General features: G+C 41.7%; 1 protein-coding gene across 6 annotated transcripts in view; it reads left to right on the top strand.

Moving 5' to 3' along the window:
• The window catches only part of SH3TC1 (SH3 domain and tetratricopeptide repeats 1), a 127,813-nt gene that overhangs the window by 55,652 nt on the left and 50,809 nt on the right, over window positions 1–21,352 (top strand). For all 6 annotated transcript variants that reach the window (XM_007496800.3, XM_056802377.1, XM_007496799.3 and 3 more), the window contains one exon: window positions 2,735–3,054. In XM_007496800.3, the coding sequence (XP_007496862.1) occupies window positions 2,781–3,054 (274 nt within the window). In that variant the 5' untranslated portion in view covers window positions 2,735–2,780. The remainder of the gene's footprint in view (window positions 1–2,734; window positions 3,055–21,352) is intronic.

The raw sequence follows: 21,352 nt of genomic DNA, 5'->3' as shown, positions 1-21,352 counted from the left end.
ATGTCTTGGACAAATTCTACAAATGGACAATGAGATAGGATAGTTAGGTGACTCAGTGGATAAAGAGCCAGGCCTGGAGACAGGAGGTCATGGGTTCTGGTCTCAGACACTTCTTAGCTGTGTGATCCCAGGCCAGTCATTTAATCCCCATTGCCTAGCCCTTACTATTCTTCTGCCTTGGAACCAATACTTAGTGTTGATTCTAAGGTAGAAGGTAAAGGATATTTTTTTAAATGGTCAATGATATGAACCCAGAATTAAATATAAATTATATTACTTTTGAGAAGCTGAGTAGTGCTTTCAAAATCTCTAAGCTTCCTTCCGGAAACAAGATGCATTTAAAAAAATAATACGGGGGCAGCTGGGTAGCTCAATGGATTGAGAGCCAGGCCTAGAGATGGGAGGTCCTAGGTTCAAATCTGACCTCAGACACTTCCCAGCTGTGTGACCCTGGGCAAGTCACTTGACCCCCATTGCCTAGCCCTTCCCACTCTTCTGCCTTGGAGCCAATACACAGTATTGACTCCAATATGGATGATAAGGGTTTAAAAAAAATAATGCCTTCTCTAATAAGAGGAAGAGAGAGAGTTAACTATTTTAATGTAGCAAACAAATAAGTTTGTGGTTTTTTAATTAAAAGATGAGAAACTATATGCCTGGAGAAGAAAGGTCAAAAGGTCCTTTGATATAAGTGGGAGATAACCAATGGACAGATCACATACTCTGTTGGCTTTCATGCATTATCCAGAGATATTGAGGAAGGGCCCCCAGTATGAAGTCATACTGCATGAAAAGGCATGAATGGATTGTTTTGAACAGTGGGTGAAATACTCCCCCTCAGTGAGAGCACAGATGCAGTGAAATTTGTACATGTTCTATCTCACTTCTCTCTTCCTCCTCCATCACCCCCCCTCTCCAGTTGACTCTAGGTTCCTTTAAAGGATGTTGTTTTATTTGGTCTTTGTGGCTTCAGCACCCCTAGCTAGCATAGGCACTCTATATAGACGTAGTAGTCCCCCAATACATATTTGTTGACTTGAATTGGTTTTTTGTAATTCCTCTCCCCTCTTCCCCTTATTAAATGGATTCCTTCTTCCTGTAAGTGATGAATTGTCTTTTAGAAGATGTTTCCCAATATGTGGGGCCATTTGCCGGAACTTTTTATCTAACTGTGCAAAACCAGATCTGTTTACTGGCTTCCTTCCTTTCCTCTCTCCCACAGCTGGTGGCTTCTCAGCACCAGCAAAAATCTGGGCCAGTCAATTTGTTTTCCCTGGATATGACTGAAGGCATGTCAGTGCTGTGAGCCTGGGCATGGCAGGGACCACTCTGAGTATGCCTAAGAAGCCTGGAGAAAATGTTCTTTTAAGGCACTGATTTTTGCCATCTTGTCTCAGACTCAACTTGTTTGTCTTGGCAGAGAGTAAGACCCCTCTAGTCTAAACTAGAGCACTGGCCTTAGAGTCAGGAGACTTGGACCTTACTATTGGCTACCTCTATGACCCTCAACAAATTATTTCCCCATTCAGGACCTTAGTCCCCTCATCTGTTAAATGGGACTAATAATCCTTGCTCTATCTCCCTCACTGGAGTGATGAAAGGATCAAATGAGATCATCTATGGGAAAGTGCCTCCCAACCTTTGAAGTATAACATAAAAATCAACAATTACTTTAATGGAATTAAGCCAACATTGATTAGCACAGCGCCTGGTTAGACAAGTATTTGGTTATCTTCCCTAATAGATTTCAAGCTTCTTGTGAGTGGATATTGTTTTATTCTTTGTATTTGCACACCTAGCACTAACAGTGTCCTTGGCACAGAGCAGGTACTTAATAACTATTTTGTTTTGTTTTAAACCCTTGCCTTTTGTCTGAGAATTAATATGAAGTTGAAGTTGAGACAATTGGGATTAAGAGACTTTACCAGGTTCTCACAGCAAGGAAGTGTCTATTATTTTTAAACCCTTACCTTCTGTCTTAGAATTAATATTAAGTATTGGTTCCAAGGCAGAAGAGTGGTAAGGACTAGGCAAATGGGGTTAGATGACTTACCCAGGGTCACATAATTAGGAAGTATCTGAGGTCATATGTGAGCCCAGAACCTCCTGTCACCAGGCCTGGCTCTCTTTTCTACTGGGCCACCTGATTGCCCCTCTAGGCAATGTCTGGGGTCAGATTTGAACCCAGATCTTCCTGACTCCTTAGTTCCTTGCTTCTTAGCTGTACTGATATTTACTTGTTGATTAACGGAAGCATGAGTCAGAAAATCCAAGTTTCAGTTTGGGTTCTGACATTCACTAGCTCTATGACCTTTCACACTTAATCTATTTCCTTGCTTAGAAAATGGTGATAATAACACTTTCTTTATCCACTTCACAGGACTGATGTGAGAAAGGGGCATTGTAAAGCAACATGTAAATGTCAGTTGCTGTTGCCATTATAATATTAAAAACTTGGGCAAGTCACCTGATCCCTTTGGGTCTCAGTTTCCTAATCTAAAATGAACATCTCTGCTGCTCTGTGATGCTATTTTGCAATTTAACCTGGCTGTGGGTGTGGACGGTCTAAGGGACAGACAGTCAAACAGGACACATGGAATACCAGTGTTTGCACATAATCGGGAAGGAAGGAAAGTTCTTTCCTGTTCTCCTGATGGTGATTTTTCAACAACAGGATATTTCCCTCAGAGGTCCTCTTTTCTGAAAACAGTGTTTTGTTTTGTTTTTCCTTTAGACAGCTGGTCATGCAGATCCTATAGCGAGGAGTGAACCGACAAGTCATGGAGGGACCAGTGGTCCCGGTTGACACAACAGTAAAGTGCTTCAGGCCAAACATTGAGTCGCAGACTAGCCAAGAGGAGGAAGACAAGGAGGGATGGCAACCGCGTTTGGCTCCCCTGATGGGAAGGAAGCCAACGGCATCCTTGGAAAGGAGAGATCAGGATTGGAGGAAGAATATTCTTGACGGTCTGCAAGGACCAAACAGTCCCATCAAGGTTCATAAGTTTCCAGGAGAAAAAGAGAATGAAGAAACCTTTGGTCGAGGAAAATTGGGTAAGAATTCCATTCATCTCCACTGGCTTTTTTGGTGGGTGGGGATTCCTTTCTCTCTTGTTCATTTTCCCTCTCATCTTATTCCTCATAGGAAGATAGGTATCTTCTCCTAGATGTGGCTTTTTTCCCTATCTAAAAGGGAGGAAAATCAAAGAATGGAGAAGGGAGTAGGTAACAGAATAAGACAATGTTAAGATTGCAGAATGATAAAGCATCAGGATCCTTAGAACACAGAAGAGAGACAAATACTTAGAACTGGAAGAAGGCTTACCATAAATCCTATGCTATATTACAGTGTACTAGAATGCTCAAAGATGTCCTTAAAGATCATTTAGTTCAGGGGTTATTAACCTAAGGTCCATGATCTTGTGGTTTTTCAATATTTCAATAAGTGGATTTCAGCCTAACTGGCTTCCTTTGTAATCCTGTTAATTTTATTTATGCATTAAAAAAATTATTTTGAGAAGAGGTTTCACCAGATTTCCAAAGGGGGCCAGGATGCCAAAAACAAACAAACAAAATGAAGAACAAAAAAGAAAAAGAAACAAGGTTGAAAAACTTGATTTAATCCAGCTCTCTCAGTTTATAGATTAAGAAACTGAGACCCAAGTATATGTGGCAGGCTGCCCCGAGGCACACAACTGATGAAGCAAAGCCAGGATTCAACCCCAAGTCTATAAAATCTAAGTTTACATTCTTTCCATTGTGCCATGAGAATGTGGCTTTTTAAAAGGGTACCTGTTGAATAAGCTAAAAGTGAGAAGCTAGAAAAGTTTGCCACAGATCCTCAAAACGGTTTGTTTCGGTAGAGCAAAACAGGAACAAGCCCTGTGAGAGTTAACTTTGGGAGTAGAGAATCCTGTAGTCATAGAGTTGTGGTAAGGGCAAAGTGGAAGTAGCTCCTGGGTACATAGATTAGCCTTTAATTTGCTTTGGATATTTGTTAAGAAGTGACCTTGGTCAAGTAACTTAAACCTCTTGATGCTTCTGTTTCTTTATCTGTAACCTGTTAACAGACACCTACCTCATTGGAGTGTTTAGTGGTTCAAACAAAATAATGTACTTTGCTCATCTTAAAGTTCTATAAAAATGAGATCTGTTGTTATATTATGATATATAATATATATAATTGATAATACCAACCTCTACAATGTGGTACAGTGGAAAAGAGACTAGCATTGGAATCAGAGAAACTGAGTTCAAATCTTGCTTCTGATGTTTACTACCTGTATGTGTGACCTTCTCCAAGTTAAGTCACTTAACCTTCCTTGACTTCAATTTCCTCACGTGCAAAATGAGGGGGTTGGATTTGATAGCTTCTGAGCTCCCTTCCGGTTCTTGATATCTGTGATCTTATAGGAGCCTTAATACCTCACAAAGTTGTTCATTTCATGAAATGGTTAGACATCTCTAATTGTGGGGAAGTGTTTCCTTTCATTGTTCTGGTCAGCCTCCTTGGAACTTTCACTCACTGGCCCCCTAGTTTTGTCTTCTGGGACCAACCACAAGGTAGAGCTCTCTTCTTCATTACATCCTTTCTCTTACTTGGGGATAGCTATGATATTCCCCTTGGTTCCTACCTCTACTCCACATCTTCTGACTTGATTGAATTGAAATTGGTGATGATGCCTAATCTATCATTTACTAACTCTATGACCTGAGACAAGTCACTTAATCTCTTAGTCTCAGTTTATTCATCTGTCAAAATGATACTATAATAATCGCTCCTATTTCTAAAGCATTCTACATTTTGTTCTCCCCAATAATCCTGTAAGAGAAACAAGTAAAAGACAAGAAGAGAGTGAGGTACCATGATGTAGTAGACACAAAGCTAGGCTTGGAATCCCAAAGAAGTGGGTTCAGACTACATCTCTGTCACTTGTTAGGGGTATGATTATATAAAAGTTTCTTAACCTCCCTTACCTTCATCTTTTGCAACTGTAAAAGGAGGATAACCAAAGCTGTCATATCTACCTCCCAACTGAAGTTCAAATTACATGATGTATAGAAAGCGTGTGCAACCTTGAGAACACTATATAAACATCAGTTACCATTATGATCGTCAAGCAGTGTTATTTTCACTTAATAGGTAAGGAAACTGAGTTCTAAAGAGATAAATTGACATCTCTGTTGACAAATCTTCAGACATTTTTTTTCAGTTGTTTCTCACTCTTTACCCAAATTTTGGACTTTTCTTGGCACAGATATTGGAGTGTTTGCCATTTCTTTCTCCAGTTTAGTTGACAAATGAGGAAACTGAGGCAAACAGTATTAAGGAACTTGCCCAAGATCACATAGGTAGTAAGTGTCTGAGATTGGATTTGAACTCAAGAAGATCTTCCTAAATCCAGGTCTGGAGTTGAATGCATTCTGGAACCTCTACCTGAGTAGTAAGCCAGGGCTTTGTACTACCTCCTCTACTGGGCTGTTTTCAGGGATTAGAGTGCTGGACTTGGAATCAGGAAGACCTGTGTTCAAATCCTACTTCAGATATTTACTATGCCACCTAAGCAAATCTATTAACCTTTCCCAGCCTCAGTTTCTTCATTTCTAAAATAAAATGGTAATGGTATCCACCTCCCAGGGGTATGAGGATCAAATTAGACTACATACATAAGGAATTTTGTGAACCTTGTTCTTAGACTAAAACCGTAAATAAGCCTGAGCTACTAATATTGTCAGAATGATGTTATTTCAGTCGCCCTGATAAATGGGGTGAGGGCCTTTTTAGATCTAGTGGAAGAGTAACTGCATAATTCTTTACTTAGAATGCCCCATGCAGAAATAGCCCTCCACAGAAGCTAGGTAGCAGTTAACATTTTTGGTTTAGATAACCTCTAAAAGGTCTGTCCATTTCCTTGCAAGGTATAATCAGAGACTTGGGTGGAGTAATGGCAGTGAATCAAATCATCACACTAGTATGAAATGTTAGAAGAGGCAACATAGAAGGCTTGAGAGCTGAGGTTGAAATCCAGAAAATTTGTGTTCAAATTCTGTCTCTGTTACTGTTACTCCATTATTGACTGGCCCAATCAGTTCAATTCTCTTTGCCTGAAACACCTTTCAAGACTTACCTACCAAATCACAGAAGGGTTGGTTGAAAGGAGTTCCCACACTGAGACTCCCCAGCTGATGAAATCACAGATTCAACAGGTATTCAACTGTTTAAATTGTACACTCTCCATTTCGGAAAGGCACTGAGAAGCCATCTAGTTCCACCTAACAGGAATTTCCCTTATAGCACTCCAAGTAGCCATGGCCCTTGCCAACCTCTCTGCTTCTACACTCTCAGTATTTCTGGGCCTTTCAATCTGCCTTTCAGCTGAATGTTCTTAATATTTGCTTTCTTGCACAAATTAAGAATATTAGCTTTTGGGGAGCTGAGACTAATTGGACTTTTCTATTTGTATTCTCATTGCTTGGCACATAGTAAGTTTGTTTGTTTGTTTTCCTTGGGGAAAAAATGCCTTACCTTCTCTCTCAGAATCTACACTAAGTATTAGTTCCAAAGCAGAAGAGCAATAAAGAGTAAGCAACTAAGGATAAGTAACTTGCCAGGATCACACAGTCAGGAAGTATGTGAGGCCAAATTGGAACTCAGGACCCTCTGTCTCCAGGTCTAGTTTTCTATTCACTGAGCTACCTAGCTACCCCTATGCAGTGAGTTCTTAAGAAATTCTGCCATTCAGAGAAATAGCATTTTTGCATCTACTTGCATACTTCCACTGATGAGTAACAACTACTTATCAAGACTAACCCTTTCTGGTTTCGGAGACCTTGAATAGAAGTTTCTCTTGATAGAGAACTAAAATCTGCTACCTGTCCTTCTCTGAGAATCTGTGAATGCTGAAATGCAATGATGCTGTGAACAAAAACAGTAGAAAGAGTTAAAAACCAAGACAAAGTAAATTAGATAATTGCTAATAAGTCCATTCAAAGCATCCAGCTTGAACATGTTCTATTTCATGGTCCTGAAAAGATAGTATAATTCAGATTCGATGTCATAAGAAGATCAATTGAAGAAACTGAGGATATTTAGCCTAGAGAAGAGAAAATTCAAGAGGAACCTAATAGTTCTCTCTGAGGATTTAAAGATTTTCTCTTAGAGGAAGAATCGGACTTGTTCTCTTTGACTCCAGAGGAAAGAACCAGGGGACACTCATTGGTAGATATTAGAAAGAGATGCACTAGGGCTTAATGTCAGAAAGAACTTCCCAACAATTAGAATAGTGCCAATGTGAAATTGGCTGCCTTGCAAAGTAGTAGGTTCTTTTTCATTAAAGATCTTCAAGCAAAAACTGGCTGACCACTGGTCTGGTATCCTATAGTTGGGATGGCTTTAAAAAATCTTCCCAACTGGAAAATTCTGTGATTCTTTGATGGCTGAGCCAAGTTGGAAATATTGGAAAGGTAAAGGAGGAGAAAGGTTATGGCAACATGGTACGGGGGAAAGAGAATTGGATCTGAAGTCAGGAGGTTTGAATGGGATTCTACCTGTGTGCCTTTTATTTTTTAAAACCTTATCTTCTTTCTGTCTTGGAACCAATAGTGAGTATTGGTTCCAAGGGATAAGAGGCATAAAAAGACGTCAATTGGGGTTAACTTGATTTGCCCAGGATCACACAGCTAGGAAATGTTGGGGGCCAGGTTGACCTCCCATCTCTATCCATTGAGCCACCCCAAATGCCCTACCTGTATAAACTTAAAGTAAGTCACTCAGTTTTCTGGGTCATAGTTTCTTCATTTGTAAAATTAGTACAGCTTTCCACATCTTACTCTCATGAGTGGAGATAGGCAAATATCCCATTTGTTTGTCTTTAAAGGAAGTAGTAAAGCTTCATAAGACTGACTCTGGGCTTCCTGGACAATTCCTGGGCAAACTGTAGGATGTATTATTACATGGATTGTTTGTATGCACTTAGAAAAGAAATAGTGGCTCACTAAGAACTGAATTCATCAGGAAGAGATTACTTGATACCAGGCTCATTTGATATTTTTGAGATGGTCATTAAACTTGACAGCCAGTGTGGTGTAGTGGGTAGAGAGTTGGCTTGGGATTCAGAACAACCTGGGTTCAAGTCCTACCTTCTGTGCATACTGGCTGTGTGACTATAGGCAAGTGCCCTAGGTAACTCTTCAAGATTTTAAGTTATGGCGGAGTTGTGTGGGTGAGTGAGATTCCTTACCAGGCATTCCCCACATGGATGAAATCCCAGGGCCAGACTCCAGACCCCCCACCTCTCCCATATTACCCACATAAAGAAAGTTAGGCAGATGAGGAAAATGTCATGTATATGTTAATATAGTATATCTGTATTTCAGGAAGATATTTGGCAAAATATCATTTTCTCCTTTGGGACAAGATGAGGGCTAGTATTTGATGATAGTAACTTAGGAAAAAAAAAAACCTGGTTCCATGTGGAGACCTAAAGGGTAATAATGAAGGGAATGATAACAGTATGGAAGACTGTAGCATGTCCTAGGGACCGGTCCTTACCCCTCTTAAGTTCAACAACCCTTCCTGTCTTCATGGTGTTTATATGAAATATAGAATAAGGCTATGTAGGGAAAGGGAGTAGCTATTTATTAAGCCTCTAGAATGGTCCAGGCATTGTGGTAAGCATTTTATAAATATCTCATTTGATTCTCATAATAATCCTTTGAGGTAGTTGCTATTATTATCACCATTTTATAGATGAGGAAATCGAAGTTGAGAGAAGTTATGTGATTTGCCCAGGGTTACACAGCTAAGATGTGTCTGAAGGTGGATTTGAACTCAGATTTTCCTGATTTGAAGCCCAGTGCTCTATCCACCGTGATCCCTTCCTGCTTTGAATGAATGCAGGGAGTTGGATGGAGAAGAAGACCATAAGCCAGTGGATCTCAATAGCTCAAGAATAGTTGGCTAGTGATAGCAGAAATTTTAGAGAGATAAATATGGAGTCCTGTGTTTGGATTAGACAATTGCTAGCATGAGTACAGACTATGGAGTTGGGGGGGGGGGGGCTCATTATAAATAAAACCTAAGGATGTTGGTAGTCTTTAAATTCAGTGAGTCAACAGTACTATGTAGCAACCAAAAAAAGCCCCTAATACCACATTAACTGTAATAAAAGGATCCACAGTAAGAGAGGTGCCCTGGTGGGATGACATTAGGATTACACTTGGTCCAGTTATTATTAAAAGTGACATTGATAAGCTGGGGCATATCGGTGGCCAGGCTTATTAAGATATTTAATGAGAGGAGCAACTAGGTGGTTCAGTGGTTAGAGAGCCAGGCCTAGAGACAAGAAGTCCTGGGTTCAAATTTGACCTCAGACACTTCCTAGCTATGTGACCCTGGGTAAGTCAATTAACCCTGATTGCCTAGCTCTTACCGCTGCTTTGCCTTGAAAATGATACTTGGTGTCAATTCTAGGGCAGAAGGTAAAGGTTTAAAAAAAGATATTTAATAAGAGCAGTTAATGATATTTGAACTGCTGCTATCCAGAAGCTGGATAAGACTCATTTTATTCTGGGGTACAGAATGAGGATTAAAGGGTAAATGTCTCAGAAAGGGAGATTATAGTTCAATGTGAGAAAAAATGCTAATAATCAGTACCATCAATTAGAATTTTCTTTTTGAGATTTTATTGCTTTGTTGCACAATCATTTGTCTCTCAACAGCTATGAGGATAATTGAGTTCCAAGCAAAAAAGCCTTTTATAACTTAAAATTCACAGTATCAATACATGTATGTATACTGTTAGATTTATAAAGTACATTTCTTTGAGTTAATCACTATCAGTATGTCTATAAACAAGCTTCTTTTGGCATTGCATTTCTCCACTGGCTGGCCTTTTATTGCCCACTATTTTTAATGAACCCATGCCATTCCCATTTTACTTTGAAGGCACACTACACACTAGACAGCAATTTCTTTTGACATTAAGATGATTAAAATTCCTAAAGGTCAGTATATTTTCCCTTCCTCTTCCTCAGAGCCTGATTTTGATACTGGCATTTTCCATCAAAAGGTGAACCTGGCTGGGATACAGAGCCATGGAATCCATACATGGCCCAATGACTAAATAATAGGTATATTTTTGTAATGACCACGCAGACATGTTAAGAAAAAAATTCATGAAGTCTGATGAGTATTTTAGACACAAATGAACCAGGCATTTAAAAAAATTTTTTTAAATTTAAATTAATTTATTTAGCCAATTTAGAACATTATTCCTTGGTTACAAGAATTATGTTATTTCCCTCTCTCCCCTCCCTCCACCCTTCCTGCAGCAGACATGCAATTTCATTGGGTATTACTTGTGTCCTTGATCAGAACCTATTTCCATGTTGCTGTTTGCAGTAGGATGTTCATTTAGAGTCTACATCCCCAACCATATCCCTTCAATCCATGTATTCAAGCAGTTGTTTTTTCTTCTGTGTTTTTACTATTGGAGAAGTCCATTACATTTGACTGTACCACAGTGTATCAGTTTCTGTGTACAATGTTCTCCTAAACCAGGCATTTTTAAAAGAGTGAGATCCACGTCACTGGGGGTGGGGGGTGTTAAATAGATCATTGGGAGCCTTTTACTTGATAAATTTTAGACTTAATGAATTGAACAAGGGTTAGACCAGATGACATCTGAGTACCCTTATGATACTGTAAATTTCTAGAGGTGTGGCAAAACCTATCTAAGAAGTAATTGAGAATAAGTAGGAGGAGAACCTTCCTGTTAAGAGAGGATGGCATATTTGACACTAAGGAAGGAGAGGGCATCTAGTTGGGGGGGGGGTGGATAGTCCTCATTGGAGTTAAAGGATGCAGACATCAAAGAGGTTGAGGGTTTGGGTGGTTAGGTTTTTAGTAAAGTCATCCATATTGAAATTTCAGAGGGATGATGGTGTGGGTGGAATGAAGAGGAAGACCATAAAGTAGATACCAAAGTTGGAAGAACATCTTGGAAGTTGGTTTGCAACAGCAACAAAGAAGGACCATGACCAATAAAGCAAATTTTCATGGCTCTAGATAGATGAAAAGTTGGTTGTTGAGTGAGAGTGGGAAGGGAATGGTCATTCTGGAAGGCTTCTGGGAGGAACTTTAGAGGTCATCAAGTCCAACCACTTCATTTTACAGATGAGAAAATTATGGCGAAGAGAGGGGAAGTAATTTGGGTTAATAGCTATTGAACACTTGAGCAAAAATATACAAGGGGCAAGCATTACATCACAGCAGAGTTGTAACAAGGGTGAGGAGAAGAATTCTGAGGAATTTTGACTCGGGCCACAGAAGTTTAGAAATGGATTCAAACCTAGGTTTTCTGATTTCACAAAAAGGGCTCTTTCTGTTGTGCCAGTGAGAGGAAAGGAATATGCTTGCCTCAATTCTAGCTCTTAAAATTGGGAGTTTTAGAGAAATAAATGCCATAAGGTTGCTATGGATGTACCATTCATCCTCAGGAGGAGAGCAGGGTTTCCATTATTTAAAAAACTTCAAGACATTGCTAATAGATTAGGGATTCCAAAAGGCATATTGGAATGAGCTCAGCAGTGATTTCAATCAAGTTAGAGTGAGATGGTGGAGATATAAAGCTTTAGAGGGATAAGGTGGACCAACTTTATGTACCAGTGATGATTTTTGGAGGCTAAACCAAGAGATTGACTGGCACTCCATGCTCCTTCAAAGTCAGACTTACACACAATACATACATTGGTGTTTTCTTGTGGTTTCTTAGAATTATAGGACTAAGAGCTGGAAGACACCTTACAGATCATTTAGATCATACCTATCCTTTACAGAGGAGTAAATGGGATCCCAAAGTAAGGATAGGACTTGCCCTAGGCCACGCTAATAGTTAATAACACAAAGCTGGCATTTGAACCCAGGTCCTCTAAGTGCTAGACAATGCTACCTCTTCACCCACTTGTCCTTTGTTCCTTGAATAAGGCCGCTGGGTTTCTAGCTCCATTCAGGGGAACTGAAATCTTTTATAAGGTTTCTCTTCTCCAAGAAATCCAGGAGAACCCTTTCAAGCTTTCGGATTACAGTTTGGTTCTTACAAAAGTGGCAGAATGTAATTCACTTATTGCTGGCCGAGCTCCCAGCTTCATAGACAAGAATTTTGCTGTGTTACCATAAAAACATCTATTCTTCTCTCTGGGCCTCAGTTTCTCCCACTCCAAAATGGGGTGGAGTGTGATTGGACCAAATTAGGTTCACCACTTTGTTGTTCTTGTTGTTTAATATGTGTATCGATAACTATTTCAATATAATTGATTTCCCTTTGTAATCCTATGCATTTTATGCATTAAAAAAACATGATCCTGAGGGGGTCCTTAGGCTCCACTAGATTGCCACAGGGGTCCATGGCACATAAAATGTTAAGACTTCTTGGACCAGCTGATCTCTTCCAGTTAGCCATCCTCAGATCCTATGAAATTCAAGCTTCTACCTTGATCTGCTGCCTCTGAGGAAGGACCTGACTCCATCCCTGAAGGCAAACAGGGACAAGATAAGAAAGGGGCATTTTAGCTGCTTCCCCTTGTGGTTATGACTCACTGGGGGAAGTGGACTAAGGGAGATAGATGACTGCTTAGCTAGGAAATGCTGTGATTTATAGCCTGGTCTAAGAACCTTGTAAACTCAGCTCATTCTCTTGCCAGGACTGAAAATCTGCCAAACCAAAGCTGGGTCAAGTTTGATAGCTCAAGAATTGTTGCATTGGGTTTGTTTTATTTTTTTCTTCACCCCCAGGTGACAAAGCAAAGAAACTTGCCCTTGTTCACATGCATTCTTCTGTTGGTATTTGCCCTGTTAAATCCCTCTGAGATACCAGCCAAAACCCTAGTACAAATGCAAGGGATCCAGTCATTGTGGGAGAAACAGACATTTGCATGAAACTAAGTTTTATTCTCTCTTTTTGAAAGTTTTACAGAAATATAATGTAACCAAACAAAATAAAGAATCATATGGTTTAGAACTGAGAAAGATTTTGTTGTCTGATCTAATTTTATCTTCTCTCTCTTCTTCCTATTTATTTAATTTTTAAGTTTTAGTGAGAAGAAACATGGCATAATTTGTAAAGAGATGAACTCAAAGTCATGATACATACTAGCTATATGACTCTAAGCAAGTTATCTAATTCCTCTGTGTCCCTCTACCCCAAACCCCAATATTCTTTCTTTTTTTTTTTTTACACCCTTACTTTCCATCTTAGAGTCAATACTATATATTGGTTCCAAGGCAGAAAAGTGATAAGGGCTAGGGGTTAAATGACTTGCCCAGGGTCACACAGCTAGGAAGTGAGTGTCTGAGGTTAGATTTGAACCCAGGACCTCCCATCTCTAGGCCTGGCTCTCCATCCACTGAGCTACCCAGCTGCCCCCTCCCCCCAATTCTCTTAAGATTATGAATTGCATAACAGAGTTCCTTCACCAGATGTATCTCACACCAAGGAAATAACAAGTCTGGTTCAAACCATAATAAAAATGTTCATTATGCCTTTTATTTTTATTAGTCATTTACTTTATACTTCCTGCCCCCATCTCTCCCTTGAATCTCTGCTTGTGACAAAGAAAACATCCCACCTTGTCTTGACTATGTTTGGTACATGACCATGTATGCCCCCACCTTTCCCTTGAAGCCTTGCTTATAACAAAGAAAAACAGTTTTTCAAAAGCAAAGAAAGTACCAGCCTTGCCTTGATTGTGTCTGGTATATATCCCATCCACATTTCTCCTGAAGGGAGGGAGGTGTATTTCATCATCTCTCTAAGGCTGAGATGGCTCCTTTCAATTCATCCAAGTTGAGTTGCCCTCATTGTCATCTTTTCCTTATTAAACTGTCCCTTATTCTTCCTTCTTTATGCATCCCCTCATACAAGTCTTTCTGAGTTCCCATGAATTCCTCATAGTCATTATTTCTTTTTTAAATCTTACCTTCTGTCTTAGAATCAATACTGCTTACTGGTTCCAAGGCAGAAGATCAGTAAGGGCTAGGCAATGTGGGTTAATTGACTTACCTAGGGTCACACAGCTGGGAAGTGTCTGAGGTCAGATTTGAACCCAGGACCTCTGGGTCTGACTCTCAACCCACTGAACTACCCAGCTGCCCCAATAGTCATTATTTTTTCTGGTACATTAGTGTCCCTTCACTCCATTTTACAGATGGAGAAACAGAGTATAGAATTAACTTGCTAAAGACCAGATGAGTGATGGTCGGAACTGGATTTGAGCCTAGATGTACAGTTTTCATTAAGGCAATTAAAATGATAAAGCTTTATTATGCCCAATGAGGGATGTTTATTTTATTTTTTACCTTCTCTATTAGCATTAATACTAAATATCAGTTCCTAGGCAGAAGAGTGGTAAAGGCTAGGCAATGGGGGTTAAGTGACTTGTCCAGGGTCACATAGCTACGAAGTATCAGAGGCCACATTTGAATCCAGGATCTCCCATTTCCAGACCTTTTACTCTATCCACTGAACCACCTTGCTGCCACCTTACTTTAAAAAAAAAAATTTATTTAATTGATTAAGAAAAATTTTCCATTGTTACAAAAGTCATGTTCTTTTCCTTCCCTCCTCCCACCCCCCCTCCCATAGCCAACAACACTCAATTCCACTGGGTTTTACATGTGTCATTGATCAAGATCAATATTATTGATATTTGCACCAGGGTGATCATTTAGAGTCTACATGTATCTCCAGTCATATCCCCATCAACCCATGTGATCAAGCAGTTGTTTTTCTTCTGTGTTTCTGCTTCCACAGTTCTTTCTCTGGATGTGGTCAGCATTCTTTCTCCCAAGTCCTTCAGAAATGTCCTGGATCACTGCATTGCTGCTAGTAGAGAAGTCCATTATGTTTGATTGTGCCACAGTGTATCAGTCTCTGTGTACAATGTTTTCCTGGTTCTGCTCCTTTCGCTCTGCATCACTTCCTGGAGGTTGTTCCAGTTCACATGGAATTCCTCCAGTTTATTATTCCTTTTAGCACAACAGTATTCCATCACCAACAGATACCACAATTTATTCAGCCATTCCCCGATCGATGGACACTCCCCCATTTTTCAATTTTTCGCTACCACAAAGAGCACAGCTATGAATATTCTTGTACAAGTCTTCCTCTTACTTATTTTTTAAAAACCCTTTCTTTCTTAGTAACAATTCTAAGAGAGAAGGATAAGGGCTAGGCAAATGAGGTTAAGTGACTTGCCCAGAGTCACATATCTAGGAAGAGTCTGAGGCCAGATTTGAACCCAGGTTCTCCTGACTCTATCCACTGTGCCAACTAGCTGCCCCCCAGGTACCATGTTTATAAAATGCTTCCACATATATTATCTTTTTGAAACTACCCTGTGAAGGAGGCGGAGGAAGCCTTATTTTCTCTGTTTCAATGCAAAGCAAAATGAGAATCAAAGAGGTTCAGTAAACCCAGCATGATTTCTTTTAAGTTGCTCCTGATGAATAGAACATTTTTAAAGAGTTCATTTTAAAGTCTCAGAATGAGTAAAATATTAAAATATTAGTGAAAAAGTACCTTGATGCTGAAGATTCCAGGCAGGACTGGACCAGATATGAGAAAATTAGGAAAACAGTCAAAAATCCCATATCCAATGAGTGTCAGAGCTTAGTATTCAAGCTTATGCAATTTTTAAAAAAATGTTTTCTTTTATCATTAACTATTTCTCAATTACATGTAAAAAGATTTTAATATTCATTTTTTTATTTGAATTCCTGATTCTCTAAAGAGGGGAGCTGAGTTCAAGTGGTCTCTGCCATTTAGGTGACCTCGGTCAAGTCACTTTTTTAATCCCTCCAAGCTCTATTTTCCTCAATGATGGGGAAAGGGGAGGCACAATCATACTTATCCTGCTGATGGTATAAAGTCATCATGGGGATGGTTAGAGATCATGTGTCTGAAGTGCTCTATAGAAAAGTTTTGGGGAGGTGGGGGTTGGGTGGTAGCAATGAGGAACCCGAGACCCTACTTCATTGTCTAGAAGCTGAGCTCACAATCCAGTCTTTTTTTTTTTTAGTTTTTAAAACATTATTTTATTTGGTTATTTTCATACATTGTTCATTAGAAACAGATCATTTTCTTTTCCTTCCCCCTTTCACCCACCCCTTCCCTAGCTGGGTGATTAGTCTGGGTATCACATGTGTCATTGCTCTGAACCCATTTCCTTGTTGTTGGTATTTGCATTAGGGCGCTCATTTAGCGTCTCTCCTCGATCATGTCCCCTCAACCTCTATAGTCACGCAGCTGCTTTTCCTCGGTGTTTTTACTCCCTCAGTTTGTCCTCTGCTTGAGGGTAGTTTTTTGTTTTTTTTTTCCTCATAGATCGCTGCAGGTTGTTCAGGGACACTGTAAAGCCATTACTGGAGAAGTCCATTACGTTCTCTTGTACTACAATGTGTCAGTCTCTGTGTACAATGTTCTCCTGGTTCTGCTCCTTTCGCTCTGCATCATTTCCTGGAGGTTGTTCCAGTCTCCATGGAACTCCTCCACTTTATTATTCCTTTTTTGCACAATAGTATTCCATCATGTGTATGGGGTGCTCAGGGAGGGGTAGTATCTCTGGTATGGAGGGCCTGTTGTGCCCTCCTAGGGCAGCTCTCCAGCCTCTAACCCCCACCTGACACCCAGCTCTCACTTGTGGCTCCCAGTAGCTGCTAGCATGCAGCAGGGGCCACACCCTGGGCAATGGCTTCGACAGGCCGGCCAAACCTTGTGAGGGTAGCCATTGGGTCATCGACCCCTGGTGAACCAGGGCTTTGCTCACCCAGCATGTGAAGACTGCTTTGGCCGAACAGACGGAAGAAACTAATAATAAGTTTCAACAGCTGAGATGGCGATGCAGCAAAGCACTGTGGAGTGCTTAGGGCGTGTTGGAGCACGAAGGCCAACACGGCCATCCAATGCAGCTGAGGAAGTCTCCAGATGTAACAATTTTTCGTGCCACTGGACCCAGGCTTCCAACGCCGAGAGAGTGGGACTGTCTGTGCATCGACTTTTCCACTTAAATCTCTTTCACACACAAGTATCTTTGTGCACACTCATCTATCCTAACCCTGTCCACCCTCTTCAAGACCTGCGGCGATGGGGGAGTGACAACGCAACAGGTGGAGGTGACCACTGGCAGTTGTAGTCACGATCCTGCATGTAGGCGGCCCACGGACCAGCGGTCGCTCGGCCTTGTGGGCAGCAGGGACATTTGGCAGCATCCTGGGTGACTGAGCAGCCCTCTCTAGGACATCACTGCTCACCCTAATCAAGGGAGGAGACTAGAAAAGGGGTCCTAAACATTGCCTGCCCTACAAACACCCAGTCAGAATACCATGGCTGGCAGGTCATCCCCTTTAAGCGGTCAAAATCAAAGAAAAAATAACAAAGAAACTCCTACTAGGAGCATGGAACATGAGGACATTACTTGATAGAGAGAATAATCTGTAAAGAACTGGCACGATATAACATCGACATTGCAACCTTAAGCAAAACACGCTTACCAGAAGAGGGATCACTCAGCGAACCCACCACTGGATACACCTTCTTCTGGAACGGTAGAGCCTCAAATGAATACAGAATCCATGGTGTTGGCCTGGCCATCAAGACTACTTTACTCAAACAGCTGCCAGACTTGCCTGTGGGCATCAGCGAGAGGCTCATGAAGATCCTTTTGCCTCTCAGCAAAGACCGGTATGCCACCATCATCAGCGCATATGTCCCTACACTGACCAGCACAGAGGAGACCATCGAGCAGTTCTACTCTGACCTGAGCGCCATCCTGCACTCAGTGCCCACAAATGACAAGCTGATACTACTGGGAGACTTCAACGACTGCGTTGGCCAGGACCATAAAAGATGGAAAGGAGTGCTCGGCAAACACGGCATGGGCAAAATGAACAACAATGGCCTACTGCTACTCAGCAAATGCTCAGAGTTTGAACTCACCATCATGAACACTGTGTTCAGAATGGCGAACAAATATAAAACAACGTGGATGCATCCACGATCAAAACAGTGACATCTCATTGACTACATTATTGTACGCCGGCGAGACATCCAGGATGTAAAGATCACCAGAGCCATGAGAGGAGCTGAATGCTGGACAGACCACCGATTGGTTAGAGCGACTCTTCAAATGCGCATTGCGCCTCGCCATCCAAAACGCGCCCAGACAGTTCGCACATTTTACAACATGAGTTGTCTTAGAGATCCATCTTATTTGCAAACATTCCAGTCCTGCCTGGACAACAAGCTGTCTGCCAAGGGAACACTCACTGGAAGCTCAACCGAGAAATGGAACCAGTTCAGAGACGCAGTGAAGGAAACATCAAAGGCAGTCCTAGGCCCCAAACAACGCAACCACCAGGACTGGTTTGACGAGAACAACACTGCTATTGAAGACCTATTGAGCAAGAAGAACAAAGCCTTTATGGAGTGGCAAAATAACCCAAACTCTGCTCCTAAAAAGGACAGATTCAAATCTCTTCAAGCCACAGCGCAGCGTGAGATCAGGAAGATGCAAGACCGATGGTGGGAAAAAAAGGCAGAAGAAATCCAGTGCTTTGCTGATATGAAAAACTACAAACAATTTTTCAGTGCCCTCAAGACTGTCTATGGGCCATTAAAACCCACCACCACTCCCTTGCTATCCTCTGACGGTGACACTCTCATAAAAGATAAAAAAGGCATCAGCAACAGGTGGAAAGAACACTTCAGTCAGTTTCTCAACCTAACCTCTTTAGTTGACCAAAGCGCCCTTGACAAGATCCCCCAAAATCGCTCCATTGAACAACTTGACGTCCCTCCTTCAATAGAGGAAGTCCAAAAAGCCATTAAACAAATGAGTGCAGGCAAGGCACCCAGTAAAGACGGATCCCAAACGAGGTGTACAAGGCCTTAAATGGAAAGGCGCTCCAGGCATTCCACATAGTGCTGACCAGCATATGGGAAGAGGAAGACATGCCCCCAGAACTCAGAGATGCCTCCATCGTAGCCCTATACAAGAACAAAGGCTCAAGAGCAGCCTGTGACAATTACAGAGGCATCTCACTACTCTCCACTGCCAGAAAGATCCTTGCCCGTGTTATACTCAACAGACTCATGTCATCTGTTTCAGAGTAGAACCTACCTGAATCACAATGTGGCTTCCAACCAGATCGTAGCACCATCGACATGGTCTTCACGGTGAGGCAAATGCAGGAAAAATGCCTTGAGCAGAATCTGAGTCTCTACGTTGTCTTCATAGATCTGACAAAGGCGTTCGACACAGTGAACAGGGACGCATTGTGGGTGATCCTCAGCAAGCTCGGTTGCCCAGCAAAATTCGTCAAACTGATCCAGCTCTTTCTTGTCGACATGACAGGGGAAGTCCTATCTGGTGGAGAGACTTCCGATCACTTCAACATCTCCAATGGCGTGAAACAAGGCTGTGTCCTTGCTCCGGTACTATTCAACCTATTTTTCACCCAAGTATTACGACATGCTGTGATGGATCTAGACCTGGGCGCCTACATCAAATACCGACTGGATGGCTCACTATTTGACCTTCGCCGCCTGACTGCAAAAACAAAGACAACAGAGAGACTCATCCTGGAAGCTCTCTTTGCAGATGACAGTGCTCTCATGGCCCACCAAGAAAATCATCTTCAAACCATTGTGGACATGTTCTCTATTGCAACAAAACTGTTTGGCCTGACTATCAGCCTCAGCAAAACAGAGGTGCTGTTCCAAACCGCACCAGGGAGGCCAACGAACCAGCCGTGCATTACAATCAACGGCATGCTGCTTTCTAACATCAACACTTTCAAGTACCTGGGCAGCACCATCGCCAACGACGGGTCCCTAGACCACGAGATTAATGCCAAGATCCAAAAGGCCAGCCAGGCACTTGGGCGGCTGCGCTGCAGAGTCCTCCAACACAGCGGTGTAAGCACTGCGACGAAGCTCAAAGTGTACAACGCAGCGGTCCTCAGCTCGCTCCTGTATGGTTGTGAGACATGGACACTGTACCGGAAGCACATGAAGCAGCTGGAGCAATTCCACCAACGCTCCCTCTGGTCAATCATAAGGATTCAATGGCAGGACCGAATCACCAACCAGGAAGTCCTCGACAGAGCCAACTCCACCACCATCGAAGTCCTGGTCCTCCAAACCCAGCTACGATGGTCTGGACACGTCATCCGCATGGACCCACAGCGAATACCAAGACAGGTATTCTATGGTGATCGGTCAGCTGGACTCAGGAAACCAGGCCGACCAAAGAAAAGATTCAAGGATCAGCTAAAGTCCAACTTGAAGTGGGCTGGCACGACACCAAAGCAACTAGAACTCGCTGCCTCTGACAGAAGCAGCTGGCGAACCCACATTCACCAGGCCGCCACCACCTTTGAAGATGAGCAACGTCGACGTCTTGCCGCTGCGTGTGAACGCCGACACCAGGCCACAACCTCACCTCCCATAACAACTGGCGTCCCATGCCCCATGTGCCACAAACTGTGCGCCTCAGCCTTTGGACTCCAAAGCCACATGAGGGTACACCGTAGATGAAACTGCACAAAGACAATAGTCATTCTCGGTCACTGAGAGACTACCACTACTATTCCATCACCAACAGATACCACAATTTGTTCAGCCATTCCCCAATTGAAGGGCATCCCCTCATTTTCCAGTTTTTGTCCACCACAAAGAGCGCAGCAATCCAGTCTTAACAGAAACAGAAATCAGCTGGGAGAGGCAATTAGGCTGCTAAACTCCAAAATAAATAGTGCTAGAGATTAAATTCTAGTGAAATTTTAAGCTGACACCAATCAGTTTGAAGTGGAGTGGTCGGGGAGACTTCCTGGAGGGGAGATGAAATTTGACCTGAGAATTCTTAATCAATTCAATTCATTAAGTCAAAGTTCTTATGTCCAGATGTAGGTATAGCACTGTGCTGGGCATTGGAAATATGAAGAGCAAACCAAACCCTATCCGTAAGGAATTCACATCATTATAGTCATCATCAGAACATTTATATAGAACTTTAAGGCTTTCTAAACACTTTACAAAGAGTATCTTATTTTGTTCTCTCACCAATCCTCATTTTATAGATGAGGAAACTGTGGCACATGAGTTAATTATTGACTTTATGTAGCTAGTAAATGTCTGAGGCTGGATTTGAACTCAGGTCGTTGGGATAATAGGCTTAGTGCTCTGTCTAGCAAATCTCATCTTCCTTCTTGGAGGAAAGGTTTAGATGAGCAGGGATATGAAAGCAAGGTCTTCCAGGGGAACAGAACAAATTGTGAGTAGAGGAGCAGTAAATA

This window comes from Monodelphis domestica, chromosome 6, assembly GCF_027887165.1.
Source record: "Monodelphis domestica isolate mMonDom1 chromosome 6, mMonDom1.pri, whole genome shotgun sequence".
Lineage (NCBI taxonomy): Eukaryota > Metazoa > Chordata > Mammalia > Didelphimorphia > Didelphidae > Monodelphis > Monodelphis domestica.
This window is presented reverse-complemented; position numbering and strand designations above follow the sequence as displayed.